General features: G+C 35.5%; 1 protein-coding gene across 7 annotated transcripts in view; it reads left to right on the top strand.

Moving 5' to 3' along the window:
* Hipk (Homeodomain interacting protein kinase) overlaps positions 1–15,837 on the top strand; it is a 220,834-nt gene that overhangs the window by 188,363 nt on the left and 16,634 nt on the right. For 6 of the 7 annotated variants that reach the window (XM_075305032.1, XM_075305030.1, XM_075305027.1 and 3 more), the window contains exons 3-11: positions 2,540–2,880; positions 2,957–3,277; positions 5,553–5,653; positions 5,729–5,938; positions 6,006–6,446; positions 6,525–6,828; positions 11,175–11,443; positions 11,577–11,818; positions 11,900–12,490. In XM_075305032.1, coding sequence (XP_075161147.1) covers positions 2,540–2,880; positions 2,957–3,277; positions 5,553–5,653; positions 5,729–5,938; positions 6,006–6,446; positions 6,525–6,828; positions 11,175–11,443; positions 11,577–11,818; positions 11,900–12,490 — 2,820 coding nt within the window. Of the gene's footprint in view, positions 1–2,263; positions 2,468–2,539; positions 2,881–2,956; positions 3,278–5,552; positions 5,654–5,728; positions 5,939–6,005; positions 6,447–6,524; positions 6,829–11,174; positions 11,444–11,576; positions 11,819–11,899; positions 12,491–15,837 lie in introns of those variants that run through there. The other variant, XM_075305033.1, reaches the window with a different exon arrangement.

Raw genomic sequence — 15,837 nt, 5'->3', positions numbered from 1 at the left:
CCAAAAAAACTGCTAAGGACGAGCAGCAGTTCAAGGCAAACTGGCTTTCTGCGGCGAAGAAGGTGGACAAGGTGGCTGTACAAAATCTGATGACAGGTGTCAAGCGTGAGGCCCGGCAATTCGGATTTGGAAAAGCGAAAGCCTAACTGAATATTTTTCCTGAATTTTATACTAATTGAACTTGAAAAAGAAATTTAATTTGATTTTTTAAATAAACGATTTCACCGATTTACACGCGTTTTCCCTTGACCAAATTTTGACCGTATCACCCTTTAATCCTGGTATTTTAAAAGGATACATTTCATGGTTTATCTTTTATCCGCTTCAAACTGTATGCGTAGAATACTTTACTCAAATTCGCATATGTTAAAAGTTGTAAAAATAAAACAAAAATGACTTTTTAATTCTGATTACAATCCCATGTACTGGTACATATATTTTTTATCCCTTACTTTGCTCTCCAAAATGACGCAATAGGTTTACACCTGCTTTATGTGTCTTATTGGTGCATCCATATCCAGACCGGCATGTTTGGGTGTCCACGGCGCCAAAACACATTTCACAATAATAAGTCACGTTTATTTTTACGTTAACCTCAGGGAAAGCTATTCAAGAGCGACCTCCGGCGTTTACGGTTAAGAAAACACGATCATTTTGGGAGTTTACGAATTGTTCACTCAGAATTCAATACGTTTGTGTAAACCCATCAACTAGGCTGTCCTGTTAACCGGTTTTTTTAAAACAGTTTTCGGTTTATCCGAAATTTAATTTTTTTTAATTCGGATTTCAGGGTTTTATTTTACTCTGTTAACCGATGATGGGTTTAAAAAATGGGTCGTAAAAAAAAAAATAACATGGGCATTTATAAAACGATTTTGAACTTTAGAGCTCAACCGAAGCGGTTTTTTTTTGACCGAAGCCGGTGTTCGACAAAAAAGCAAGAATCGTTGCACTGAATAATACTTCGCTGGCCACGCATGTCGGTGGAGCGCTTAAATATTTTATTGCCGCTGTTCTTAAAGGAGAACTCTTCTAATAGCATAATAGGCTCCATAATATATGAATTTATTCGATTCTCTATTTTTTTTACTATTCTCAATTTTATTGGGCATCTTGTAAAACTGGTAAAACTTGGTGGATCTAATCAGATATGATCAATCTCAATCTCAGAAATTATAGTACAAATTAAAAAAAAAAATAACTGATCCAATTAACATATTTATTGTTAAACATATTTATCGTTAACATAGTTTAAATAAACTAAAAGCTAATTAAGTGAATTTTTAAAAAGGCTTCAGTCAATCGGTCTCCATACGCCGAAGGCCGATTATACTTTTTTTGGCCGAATGCCGAATCGGATTCTTCGGTCGAGCTCTATTGAAACCCTAGCAGACATTCCTTTGCCCTTTTGTACTCACCTTATTTTCTTTGGTGTAAGATCATATGGCATTTGTAACTTGTGATGCTTTACTTTGACCTGGTTTTTCAATATATTTTGCATACTTTTACTTGATAATTTCAGATCTCTTGCCAATTGATTGAAACTGCTTAGTGGATTTCGTGGAATTTGAGCCATATTTTGTTGGCGTTTTAGAACGATTTATGATGTGATACATAAACCTTTTCGCCACTTTAAGAGAGCCATTATTTTGATATTCCACCCAATTATTAAATAAAAATTAAATTAAATAGAAAATTATAAAAAAAAATCAAATTCGATATAAGTCGGTCTAAACGATCCTCATTTTGCTTTTATTGCTAGAAAATTTCCTTGAGTGTTTATCTATGCGTATTCACTTGTTTCGGAATTTCTTTTTGTTTTTCGACATGGCCCATCTTTCTAAATTGTGGACTTTTTTTATTTTGAATTTCTATAAATTTAACAACACATTTTATTTTGACTTTCTTGGTGATGGTGTGGTTGTTGTTGTTTTGTCATTTAAAAATTTATAAGACACATTTTGTTGTATTTTAAGAACACAACAGAGAGATTCCAAGACAAGAGAAAATGCACTGAAGTGATCTTCTTTTCCTGTTTCACGCGTTTTTTTTTAATTCATTTTTGTTTTATTTAAAAGAAAGCCATTTTAAATGCGACCAATCTTCAGCACCTTTATTCGTGTCTTCAGAGTCAGTTCCTTGTAAAGACAAATAATGACCAGACTTTGTTCTGCTTGTCGGTTTGCGTTTTGCTTATAGTATAGGAGGCGACAATGGCATTATATGTGGAGGTAGAACTTTCCGTCGAGGCTATAGTTTATATTTAACATTTACGCTGAACTCATATTAGTTAGCAGCAGTAACCGTACACAGAAAGTTGACGAAGAAAGCCAAAAGTGCACTGAGATATTTGCCGTCTAGAGGGAATAGGGAAATTTGTTCAATCGCCTTTTGGAATTTCTGGTTGCAATGCTGTTTCAGAATCTACTACGAAATGTTTCTAAATTAGGAAAGACCTATGATAAAGGTGGTGATGGTCTGATAAGTGCTCCGATTGCTTGATAATAACATAGGCCTTTCTTTCTTATTTATCTTTCAGAGTGTGATTGTGGCTGTTTGGACTCATCGTCAAATTTCACGGGGACTAACAACGCTGGCAACAACAAGCAATATAGCAACACCACTAAAAGCTCCAATAGGAAAGAGTCGTCGGCAGCGACTGGCAAGGAAATTAGTGTTGGGGTCATAAGCAGCAGCACCAACGTGGCGGCATCTACGGCAGTGGCCAGTAACAGCCTCAAAACGGCTCATACCAAAGTGGCCACATCTGGGGGGCACGCAAACACGCAGCCCCCCAGTAAACGTTCTAGCAGTGGTGCTGATGGTGATTATCAATTGGTTCAACATGAAGTACTATATTCCTTATCAGCTGAATATGAGGTAAGTTATCAATATAATTGAATCCCTCATGTGCTCTTTAATATGGGGATTTGTTTTCTCTTCTCTTCGTTTCTAGGTTTTGGAATTTTTGGGTCGTGGCACATTTGGTCAGGTGGTAAAATGTTGGAAACGTGGAACCTCAGAAATTGTTGCTATAAAAATTCTTAAAAATCATCCCTCATATGCGCGTCAAGGGCAAATTGAAGTGTCGATATTGTCGCGTTTAAGTCAAGAAAATGCCGATGAATTCAATTTTGTGCGCGCCTTCGAATGCTTTCAACATAAAAATCATACCTGTCTTGTATTCGAAATGCTCGAACAGAATTTGTATGATTTCTTGAAACAGAATAAGTTCTCACCGTTGCCTCTTAAGTATATTCGACCGATATTGGAACAGGTAAGTAAACACATATTGATGTAATCCCAGAAAAACAAATTGGAACTGGGCTTACCAAGAGCATTTCTGCCATAATCGTGGCAATACCATAGACTTGAAAATAATGACTTACCATAACCAGATGGCTTGTACTACGTGTTTATTGTATATTTCTCGCAACCTACATTAACTGTTCATATCTCGTCCAAGGTTGTTATTTTGGTAATGCTACAGAGAAGTACTCATTGCGAAAGTAAAGATTTCCATTTTTTTTATTTGCTTGCCAAACCGGAATTTAATTATTTGGTAATGAGAGGTTTTGCCGATAAAAGTCCCTTCTGATTTCAAACATTAATATGAGGTTCTATGAAGTATACATAATTTTCTTGTACTTCAGGGAAATTATATCAAAATTCAAAAATAAAGGAGACTTCAAGTACCTCTACTTGCTGTAAGTTCCCCTGGACTTGATGTTACTACTCGATGGGAAAAGTAAACAATTATTGACATAATTCACAGTATCAAATTGTATATTTAACAAAAGTAAACGGCGACAGTCCTTGGACATGTGACACTCTGAGGGTGATAAATAGCTATCTTAGAACTAACATAATATTGATGAAAGTTGGATCTCAATCTGACAAAATGATTACTGCAAGGTTAGGTATATTTATACTATATTGTTAGAACTCTGCAGTTTTTTATGGATCTAATGCTTAATCACATTTTTGATGGAGATACAATTTCTACAACAAATCAGCCCAAAAATGGATTTTTATATGTGTGGCTGATGAGTTGAGTAGGCTATCCCTACGTAATGGAGATGTTGCTAACGATATCAAAGTGTTTTGAGCTTTTCAAAGCATCCTATGCTACTGATTTTTTGTGACAAGCTCCGCGGCAGAAACAAGGCCACTAGCTGGGTGAGTTAGGAAAACCTTTTCGGGAATTTTATAGTGTAATATGTCAGGCTGATGAGTCCTTCTCTGTAGCTGGTTACTTGGTGTGTACGCTGTCCCTACGTTACGGGGTTGAGGCCCTTACGGTCTAAAAGGGGCGGCAAAGTGGGCGTTTGGAAAAAGGTCGTTCGATGTGGACTCAACTGAAATGCAACAATCAGTGGTGTAAGCTACAGATCTGTCAGAAAGATATGTCTGCATTAGCAAGATCTGTCCATTTTGTCCAATGGAAATTCAACATCACATTTTAGAACTTTAAAATATAGATATCTAAGTATGCTACAAGAGAGCTTTGAACATAATTCACGAATATACAGTAGCTGAAGCGGGGAACAGTCTAAACTTCGACTTGGACCACCGACCAAAGCACCGGAAGGGAGCCACCGTGGTACCTAATCTAACCTAACCCTCGATAAACTAGTCTAGTTTTGCTTTATCTAAGATCTGGTAAATGCTGCTGCAATCATTTTTGGTTTTTGTAGCAAAAATATGCACCGTTGCATATTGCAGTGATCTTTCATGAGTTTTTTTTTTGTCAAAAAATACAACCAATCCACAACCACTCTATTCGCCAGTTTTAGCTTCGTGTTACTTCTGGATATTCAGCAAACTCTAGCGACGCATTGGGAAAACCATTTTCTGCCATTGAAGTGAATCGCTACGCGCATTAATGGCTACTCCGGGAATTGTTTTGACGACTTTGACGAACGGATATCAAAACTGTCTTCCATACTGATGTAACTTTTTCTCTGGAAAATCAACTTGTTTTTTTTTTGTGGTAGTTGATTACTCTCATTAATTCTCGGTTTCTGTTTCGATATTTCCCGTAATGAAATTCTCTTAAGATTCGCTTATAAGATACAGAACACATGGTTAAAACAAAAATATTGTTTGATAGTATTCAGATAGTACAGTTATCTGAAGTTAGTGTTCAAGCCTGAAGTTCATGATGATGAGACTTTATTGTAAGGAAACTTACTACATGTACATGAAACTCAAAATTGACTCGAGACGATTCCTTTGTGTGGAGTGAATCTGTGTTCAAAATTCTTTGTGATCTAGTTTCGAACCCCGGATCAGCATTAAATCTAGAGAAACTTTTTGTTTGCGAGATGTCAATGTATTAATTTTAAGGATTATTTGGTCTTGAGACCAACGAAAGCTTCACAGTTATAATGGGACTGTACTCTTTGAAGCCTGGAAAAAATAAGTTTTGTAAACGGCCCTATTAGGGCTTTAAAGCTATTTCGTTGATGTTGTTACTTTCATGCATAAATAAAAATAAAAAAAAAAAAAAAAAACAAGCAATAACTTCCAACTCTCTTTCTCTTCCATAGGTTTTAACAGCTCTATTAAAACTGAAACAATTGGGTTTAATACATGCCGATTTGAAACCAGAAAACATAATGTTGGTAGATCCCGTAAGACAACCCTATAGGTAAGTGCTTCACAGTAAGCTGATTTTTGTTTTGTTTTTGGTATAACACTGCTATTGTCTTTGTCTTGTGTGTAGGGTAAAAGTTATAGATTTTGGCAGTGCTTCACATGTCAGCAAAACCGTCTGTAATACATATTTACAGTCACGATATTATCGTGCTCCAGAAATCATTTTGGGTTTGCCGTTTTGCGAGGCAATAGATATGTGGTCACTGGGTTGTGTGGTTGCTGAATTATTTTTAGGTTGGCCCTTGTATCCAGGATCATCAGAGTTTGATCAGATCAGGTAGGTGGTGTTAGTCGAAAATCCCAACTACGGAAATTCAATTTATGATATTTTTGATTTCTCCTAGATACATATCACAAACTCAAGGTTTACCCACTGAACATATGCTGAATAGCGCCTCAAAGACATCGAAATTCTTTTATCGTGATACAGACTCAACGTATCCCTTTTGGCGTTTAAAGACCATCGAAGAACACGAGGCTGAAACAAATACCAAAAGCAAAGAGGCACGTAAATACATTTTCAATTGTCTGGATGACATTGGCCAGGTTAATGTGCCCACAGATCTCGAAGGTGGCCAATTGCTGGCCGAAAAGACAGACCGCCGTGAATTTATTGATTTGCTTAAACGCATGTTGACCATAGACCAGGAAAGACGATTGACGCCAGCAGAAGCCTTAAATCATTCATTTACACGCCTCACTCATTTGGTGGATTATGTGTACTGTAATAATGTTAAGGCCTCTGTGCAAATGATGGAAGTCTGCCGAAGAGGAGATTATCATCCGTAAGTTGGTTTTTCATCTTATTTGGAGCATCAGATTGGCAAATAATCGTCTTGTATACATTTCCCAATTCCTTTCAGGGTACAACCTACATCGACTTTAGTGACAAATTTCGTTCCCAGTACAACAGAAAATATGACATTTACCATAAACAACCAATTAAGTCAAGTTCAACGTCTGGTACGCGAACGACCTCTGGCGTATGAGGGTCTATATCAAATCTATGGTGGACGCAATGTTGGACGACAGTATGCACAAGGTCGCACGGATACTTTCCAACACCAATTGGTTTCAAATATTTTATGTCCGCCTTCGTATCAGGCAATGCCCAGCCCCACAAAACATGTTGTCGTGGGTAGTGCTACCATGCAACCACCCTTACAGGTAAGATTTTTTAATGTCCCAATGATGTAAATGAAAATGTATCGCAGAGGGAGAGAGATGAATATTCCCCAATTAATAATTAATAATATCAATTTTTTCCTGCTCTTTGAAAATGTATTCATTCTATTCTCAATAGTTCATCTTAAGAAGAAGGAAAAGGTGGCAATGACTACGTATGGGTTTTAACATATTCTCTGCGATGAGAAGCATTTTAAAGTTTTCCATCTAACGGATTTCACTAATTCCTTGGAGACACCTCAAGACATTTGTATATAGTCAGTGATATGTTCCATAGCTCCAATAGAAAATGAAACATGTGAGAGTTGTAATGTGCATTTGTGTAATAATCAAATGTTTTGTATTAAGAGGTTTTTGTTTTAAGTGTACAATAAAGAATATTTTAAATGCATTAGGTTTTGGGAGGGATGAAAGGTATGTTTTGTTGGGAATATTTATATGTTTTTTGTTGTATGTGGAAATTAGGACGAGAAAAGAGAAAATCGATTCACTTATTGACATTTGAATTATTCTGTTGTTGCTGTTGGATTTCTCTCGGTTCAAAATTCGATTCTCGAAAATTCAAAATTCGATTTGTCGATTAGAAGAAACAAAAAAGTTAAACTAGCGGCTTAAAACAATATATTAGGAATATTAGGGGGAAAAATGTTGTTATTCATTCATGTTGTTATTTATTCAGCAGATTATATTTGCTGAAAAATGGAAAGCAGTTAATGTTGTTGTTTCAACAAACATCCGTTAGCTGAATCAGCAAAGCGCTTTTGACAACAAACATCGCTGCTGAAATAGCAAACTGCATTGGTTGAAATAACTGAACTTCTTTTCTGCTATACCAACTACCAAATACACCATATATGAAGAAATACAATGTTCTGTGCTTTTCGGATAGAATGGTATGAATTTACAATTTTATTCGAATCAGCAGAAAATTTTAGCAAACTAGTGATTTTCAGCAGCATGCATGCTGTTCCAAAATAGCAGACTATTTGGTGTTTTAGCAAAAAATCTTCTTAAACAGCAGTTGTTTGTCTGCTGAAAAGCAGCAGACAGTGTTTGCCATTAACATCAGTATGAGTGTGCATATTTATCAAATTAAGGTAGGTTAGGTTATGTGGCAGACCGATGTATCAGGTTCACTTAGACTATTCAGTCCATTGTGATACCACAGTGGTGAACTTCTCTCTTATCACTGAGTGCTGCCCGATTCCATGTTAAGCTCAATCACAAGGGACCTCCTTTTTATAGCCGATTCCGAACGGCGTTCCACATTCCAGTGAAACAACTTAGAGAAGCTTTAAGGTAAAATAGCAAACAAAATGTTTACCGATTGTATTTAGGAATTTTTAATGATATTATATGGCAGTAATGTGAAACACAAAACAAATGTTGGTTGTTTAAAATACAGTCGAAGCTCTGTTTAACGAAAACCCCATTTAGCGAAAATCCAATTTTAACGAACGTCCAATTTCCTGACATTGAGTATTCTAAATAACGAACGGTTGAGCAAAATTTACGTTCGATTTAACGAAAACGCTTTTATTCTTATGAAAATTAACAACGAATTTCAGCAATATTTGACGATTGGGAGAATGGTTTAAGTCCTTTGGAAATGTCCACAAAGTACGGCATTCCTAAGATATTTAGATTCTATCAAATGTTTGAAAACACATATTCAATGGCCAGGTAAATAGGTAAAGTTAGGTTAGATAGCGTGGCAGATCCGCTAGGGGAAATGGATCTACCCCAGAACCGCTAAAGGCGTGAATGTACCAATCCCAGTTCTGATCAAAACGTATGGAAGTGTTCGGCCACTTTAAAACGAGGTAAATTACACAGCAGGACACGGCTTGGACACATTCCAAAGGACATGACCTGAGCACGGGTGTATATAGGACGCGTTAGGAAGATTTTACTATGAACACTTCCTAAGCCTTGCCCAGCTTGAAACCGGGGACTAGAAACAAATTATGGAATTCGTCTAAGCAGTTAGAGCACACATCAAGGCGAATATTGACATGGATGGATATAGACCCTCACGGGACAACGAAACTTGGATCTTTTTTCAACCTAACCTAACCTAGATGTATCAAATTCATCAGTCATGAAGGATTATTTAAAGTAATTATTTTCAATAAAAGGATTATTTTCAATAAAAGTTAGTTTTTAGTATTCCTATTAGAATTAACGAATTTTTCTAAATAATGAAAGGGCCTGACAATATATCGTTCGTTAAACCGAGCTTCGACTGTACTTTGTTTTTAGCAGACTTTTCTATAAGTCATTAACAACTGTTGTTGTTTTTTTATTTCAGCTCCATAATTGACTAAACTACAAGTGTAGCTTAACCAACAGAAAAAAATAATGTTTGTCAAATTTATTTGGGCAAAGCCCTATAGACTGCAAGATCTTTGGATGGACGCACGTTCGGAATTACCATATTCCTCAACAGCATCCTCTACTTGCAGCAAAACTATCAACCAATTATCAGAATAAATTCAGACAGTTCAATAAACCCAAGGTGAACCACACAATTGAACCTTCCAAAAAAAGGTTTATGATAGCCGGCTTAGGCCTCTGTTGGTTAAGCTACACTTGTAGTTTAGTCAATGCATGGTTCTAAGCTGAAATAAAAAACAACAACAATGCTTAAAGAACAAAACAACCAATAACAAAACAAAACGAATGAAAAAAAGAGGTCATTAATAACTTCAAAAGCCGGATGCTTTATTAGCCTAATGTCGATATTTAAAGAACAACAGATTTTTCTGCTATGTTTACTAACAATTTTTTTGAGTGTATACTATGAAATTTTCGTTATAGAGAAAAGCAGAAAAACTTCAAAAACGTTTGAAAAAGGTAATAGAAGAATAGTATGCTGAAAACAGCAATCGTTATCTCCTGTTACCCGAGAAAAAATTGAGAGATCTAATTTGATACAATTAGATATGAGTAGATCCGAAAAATGGTAAGATCTAATCATATCTAATTACTATGGAATTAGATCTGATCAGATCTCAAAATTGGCCTAGATCTAATGTCTTAGATGTAATTATATCTGTCCCTATATATTATTGGATCTGATGTTAGATCTGGTCATATATGAAATGATATACATTGATATCTAATTCGATCTCATCATATGTTGGTATATCTGCTTATATCTAAAGGGGTCAATTTTGAGATCTAATCATATCTGATTAGAACCCTCAATTTTTACACGGGTATACATATTTTTGTAATTATTGGTCTAGCGAATAACAATTTGTAAGATTTTAGGTTTTAAAATGTTATGCAAAGGATATTCAAAAACTAAAAAGAAAAACTGTTCTTGTCAAAAATAAACATACCACACACAAGAAAAAATTTTCTGATTCAATCACGAAATGATCCAATTAATTTTTCTTCAATCACAGAAATGATAGTATCAATTAAAAAATTAATTGATCCAATTTAAAAATTAATTGATACTATTAACGTTTGTGATTGATTTTTGTTTCAATTAAAAAAAATTTGGAATCAATTAAATTTTTAATTAAATATTTTTTAAAACTCAATTAAGACTTTAATTGGAAAAAATTTCGTGAAATTTCTTTCTGTGGCAGAATAGTCATACAATTATCCAGATTTTGGTTGAATATCTTACTGAGAAATGAAATATGCATTTGTTTCTACCAGTGGAGCATGAAATATTTTTTTTTTTTCTGAGATATTATACTACACTCAAAAAAATGTAATAGTATGAATGAATATCTTTTAGATTAATCCCGAACTAAGATAATACTACCTTATAGTTTTCAACGGTTATAAAAACCATGAGAAAATTGCTATCAAACATTTTCACAATTATTGTTGTTATATGATACTTAACATATACAGCGAAATACATTTCGTGGAAATTTACTGCACTTCATCTTTTAACTGCGATCAGTAAACATTTTGTGTGAGAAAAATTACTTTTAGAAAAGTTCTAATTTTAGGCACTAGTCACACTATATTACCTCTTTTGTTTGTTTCAGCCAAACTAAAAGATGTTTTATTGGAATGAGATTTAAACTAGTATGCTATTTTACCAAACCGTAACTTTTTTCCTTTTTAGCAGACTGTTTAGTTATATTAGCACATGTTTTTACTAACGAGTTTCTTTGAATACATTTTAGACATAAGGACTACTATTCGTAGAGAACGTAGTTTTCAAAGTAAATGCTATAGTGTGACTTTTTGAAACATTTACACTGATTTCATCTCTAACTAATGGCGATACATTTATGATAAGGGGTGTTTGTGTGTTCAGAACATTTCATAAATTTATTTTGAATTTTGTTTTGCAGCAATATGTAAATGTTCCTGTACCAGTTTCAATGGTTGAACCAACGTCTGGCCAAAGAATGCTATTAACCAATCGTGTACAAGCTAGTGGTGTTGCCTGGCCACAGACGGGTCGTCAAATGGCATTGGTGCCCTCATGGCCGCAACAGGCTCCAGCGCACTCTTTGATTGTTGATCCAGCCCCATTCTTAAATGTTGAAGAAATCTATCCCAAACATTTGAATATACCTCGTAATGATCTCAAGAAGGAGTCACCTGTTCATCATATGGTGTAAGTAATTACATCCATCATTATTCCAAGTTTTTTTGATTGTTTCTTTTGTCATTTGAAATATATCTCTAATGAATTTTCATTACAATCCGTAATCTATCATAAAATTTTATGTTTCTTTATCCTCGTACAGAAGCAAAGGCAACTCTTATCGAGTGCCGCGACATGATAAAAAGGAGAATCAACAATTGTCACCTGTTAAGAAACGTGTTAAGGAAAGCTCTCCTCCACACCAACAGCGCTATAATCGAGCATCGCATGTATCGCCTCAATTCCATAACAGCCACCATAATTGTAATTATGGCAGTAGTAGTGGAAGCAGCTATAGTGGTCAGGCGATAGGAGGTGCAGTAGTAACTTCTGCCTCGTCAGGAAGTGAGTATTTGATAACTGATTGTTGGTAGTGAGTTTTTGAAATAAAAACAATTTCCTCTTTTTCGTGCTCTCTTTTTGCAGACATTGTTAGCTCCAGTGGCAGTAGTCACCATCATCATGGCTCGTCGTCTAATCAACCTCATGTCATTAGCTCAAATCCTGTCTATGGTAGCAGCAATGGTAGCCACCATATTGTTAACAATTGTGGAGGTGGTGTCAGTGGTTCGTCGGGCAATAATAGTGGCAATGGTTATCACCATCACTCCTCGTCGTCATCGTCGGGAGGGGGTCAACATCACATTTCGTCACATCATGCGCCACAGCCTCAACATGCCCATCAACACCATGGTTCCATTGTTAAGCAACAAACGATAACTATACACGATACTCCATCGCCATCGGCTGTCATAACAATTTCGGATAGTGAAGATGAAGGCAATGATGTTCAGGCAACAGCACCTTCATCTAATGTGGCACCTGTTAAACAAAGAGCCCATGCTCAATCGCAAACAACGTCCTCAATGTTACAACATTCGGCATCGTCTTCATCATTAGGCGGTTGCCGCAATAGTGGACATCAGCATGGTCATTCACATCAATCCAGCCAGGTTCAGCAACAACAACCGTCTCAGCAGCAGCAACAAATGCATCATCAGCAACAACAAACATATGGTAAATTGATGGTTAATTTTCTATTCAATCTTGATTTTTCCCATGTATATTTCACTTAGGATGTGGCAAATAGAAAGTTTACTAACAATTCATAATAGGGGTTATTTGGGGTTGAGTTCCCCCAAGAGAATAAGAAATTATTCGTTCGAATATGGTGATTTGCTTTCTGGTGTTGCATTCAACATTTCGAGTAATGCATCATGTACTGGTGCAATTTATACATTAATGTCTTTTTCAAGCGGATATTTTTTTTAAAGGATTTTTGATTTTTCAAATTACAAAATTTAGCAAATAAACTCTGCGTTCTTCAATTCGAAAACGGCCATCGACTGCCGCAAATCTCTCAATGAGATGGCTGAGCAGCACAATATTCACCTAATATGGGTGCCTGGCCATAGGAACATACCGAGGAACTGCGAAGCAGATGAGCTAGCAAGGCTAGGAACTACCTTACATATTCCAGGGGAACTAGAATCTGTTGGTATGCCTCTCGCTACCGCAAGCTCTTACTGCCTGAGAAGGCTGTCATGATGGCAAATGTTCGATGGGAGAATTGCAAGGGTTGTAACGACACCATGCAAATATGGCCCCATTTAAACTTAAACCGCACACTAGTGTTCTTGAGACGCCAGATATCACTCCTGATATCTGCTATAACGGGTCGCTGCCTGATAGGCGATTTTGCAAAAACTATTGGTGCGAAGTATAATGACTATTGTTTGAGCTGTCATGATGCGGAGGAAAAGGAATCAATAAAACATCTCTTGTGTGAGTGTCCTGCATTTTGTGTAAGGCGTAAGCAAATTTTAGGGGCATATAGCTTCAGATTACTGGCGGACCTGGAAAACGTTAACTTAAGCAGTCTGCTAATGTTTTTGGAACAATCTGGTTGGTTCAACAGAAGAAAATAATCGAGAAGGTTCAGCGGTTAAAACTAGAAGTGCCCATATGGTAATAGGTACTTTTAGTTAATGTGGTATCACAATGGACTGAATAGTCTAAGTGAGCCTGAATCTTAATCGGGCTGCTACTTTAACCGACCCTAGCAAATAAATCAAATGAAAAGTTTGGAGCTATTATCCGATCCTTAGGCTAGTTTAAAAGTTTGTCACTTTGGAAGATATGGGCAGGGTGTAAAGGTGGAAAGCTCCACTGAGCAGTTTACTAGGGTCTAGTATATGGCTGCTGTCAAAATTTCAGATAAATAGACTCGTATCTTTGACCATTGTGTGAGTGTGACTGCTAAAAGGCAATCCTGAGAGATTTGTAGCGCATAACAGGTACCAGAGACACCGAGTTCCATTTACCATATTTTATGTATTACGTTTTGCTGGTATCACGCAGGGTTATACACTCATAGAAAAAAGTCTGCTAAAAACAGCCAAAATCAAGGCCAATTGAATTGAAAATTGAAATGGAATTGAAAAAATTTCCCCAAAGCATATTTAAGAACCAAAAGTAGTTTTTGGTAAATTTTTGCACTGTAATATACTTACAAGCTCCTAAATACGAACAGCAAACATTTTGTTTGCTGTTATGCCTCAATTCGATAAATATTCAGATTTTTGGTCAAATACTATAGACATTCATAAAATATTGTTTTAATTATGTTAGGATAGCTCCTAAGTTGACATTTTTATTTGTTTTAGCCAAAATAAAACATGTTTTAGAGTAATCGAGCTTCAAAAATAGCAGGAAATGTTTTCTATTTCAGCAAATAGTGACTGCTGTCCCTTTTTCAAATTTCTTTGGGTGTACAAGGTTTTGATCGGATTTCATTGGTTCATCAAAACGATGTTTCCATTATACCCCAAAATAGACGAATCTTCTATTATACCCTCTTGAATATCCAGAAACCACAAGTTCTAATAAAAATAAATCTCGAAATTGAATTTCTGTCGTTTTAAATCCACAAATGGACGTGCTAAAAATGGTGTATAAAATAGAACATTTCATGGTTTAGTCTCCTTCTAACATTTGAATGAGTAAACTTTTGAGTTAAGATACTGAAATTTTCATCCAATAGAAAATTTGTAATCTGGCATTATGTTAAAGATTTTCATGACGGTTAATTTGATGATCAATATCAACTTGTGGTCTTAGACCCACAAATGATATAGTCGTCACTTAGATGACGTGATATTTTTAGTCACGTGGAAATTGAATGGTATCTTAACCTTCTAATGTCCTTTTTTTGTCTAGATAATGAAATCATTCGGGGTTTATCAATCAGGCTTAAAAACAAAGCAAGAAAAACATCGTACGATAAAATCTAATTTAAGCTGAAAATTTTGTTTAAAGATTTATGAAAGTTGTTTTTATACCCTGTGCCACACTGTGGAACAGGGTATTATAAGTTAGTGCATATGTTTGTAACACCCAGAAGGAGACGAGATAGATATATGGTGTCTTTGGCAATATTGTTCAGGGTCGTCTCCTGAGTCGATCTAGCCCTGTCCGTCTGTCTGTGAACACATTTTTGTAATCAAAGTCTAGGTCGCAATTTAAGTCCAATCGACTTCAAATTTGGCACAGTATGTATTTTGGGTCAAAATAGAACCCTATTGATTTTGGAAGAAATCGGTTAAGTTTTAGATTTCGCCCGATATATACTAATATGGCCTCAGAAGCTAGAATTTCAGCCTGATTTTCTTTAAATTTTGCACAAGAAGAAATGCAAATGATAGTGTCGTAAAATTGCCTAAAAATTGCTTCAGATTTAAATGTTTCCTATATTTTTAATAACATTTTGTTCCACCCAGGACATTAGCCGGCTTAAATTTTATGTATACATAAGTCTAACAAATTTTGATCAGATCGAGCCAGATTTAAATATATGTATATGGGAACGTAAAGTTTATATATAGGATCTACAAGTGGGTAGGGTATAATATAGTTGGCCCCGCCCGACTTTAGACTTTTCTTACTTGTTTTAATAATTTTTGGTGTTTTAAGGGGCGGGGTGTTTTATCGAAACTTCTTTATGAAAACCGACCGTCTTTCTATTTTTAGTTTCTATTTTCCCTTCCATTAATAATTTGTATTTAATTTGAAAACGAAAGACAATTTCTTTTAATTTTCGTTGCTCTGACTAAAAACATTACAATTTTGTTTGTTTTGTATAAATATGGTATATTTAATGAAAACGTTTTAAAGGGACTACAAATATTGTTCGCTAATAATTTTGGACCTGAAGAACTGTTTGTACCATGTAACTGGCTTTGCGTTATGCATGTTTTGGACTGTATTTCTATAAACTATGGACAATAAACTTTTATTATCTATTGCCATTTCAGTCCATTACAAGTGGTGGACTTTTTATATTGTGCTGTCTGGAAATTATTTTT

The sequence above is a fragment of the Haematobia irritans genome, chromosome 4, assembly GCF_050003625.1.
Source record: "Haematobia irritans isolate KBUSLIRL chromosome 4, ASM5000362v1, whole genome shotgun sequence".
NCBI lineage: Eukaryota > Metazoa > Arthropoda > Insecta > Diptera > Muscidae > Haematobia > Haematobia irritans.
Note: the sequence above shows the minus strand (reverse complement) of the source record. Positions and strands in the feature narration are given on the sequence as shown.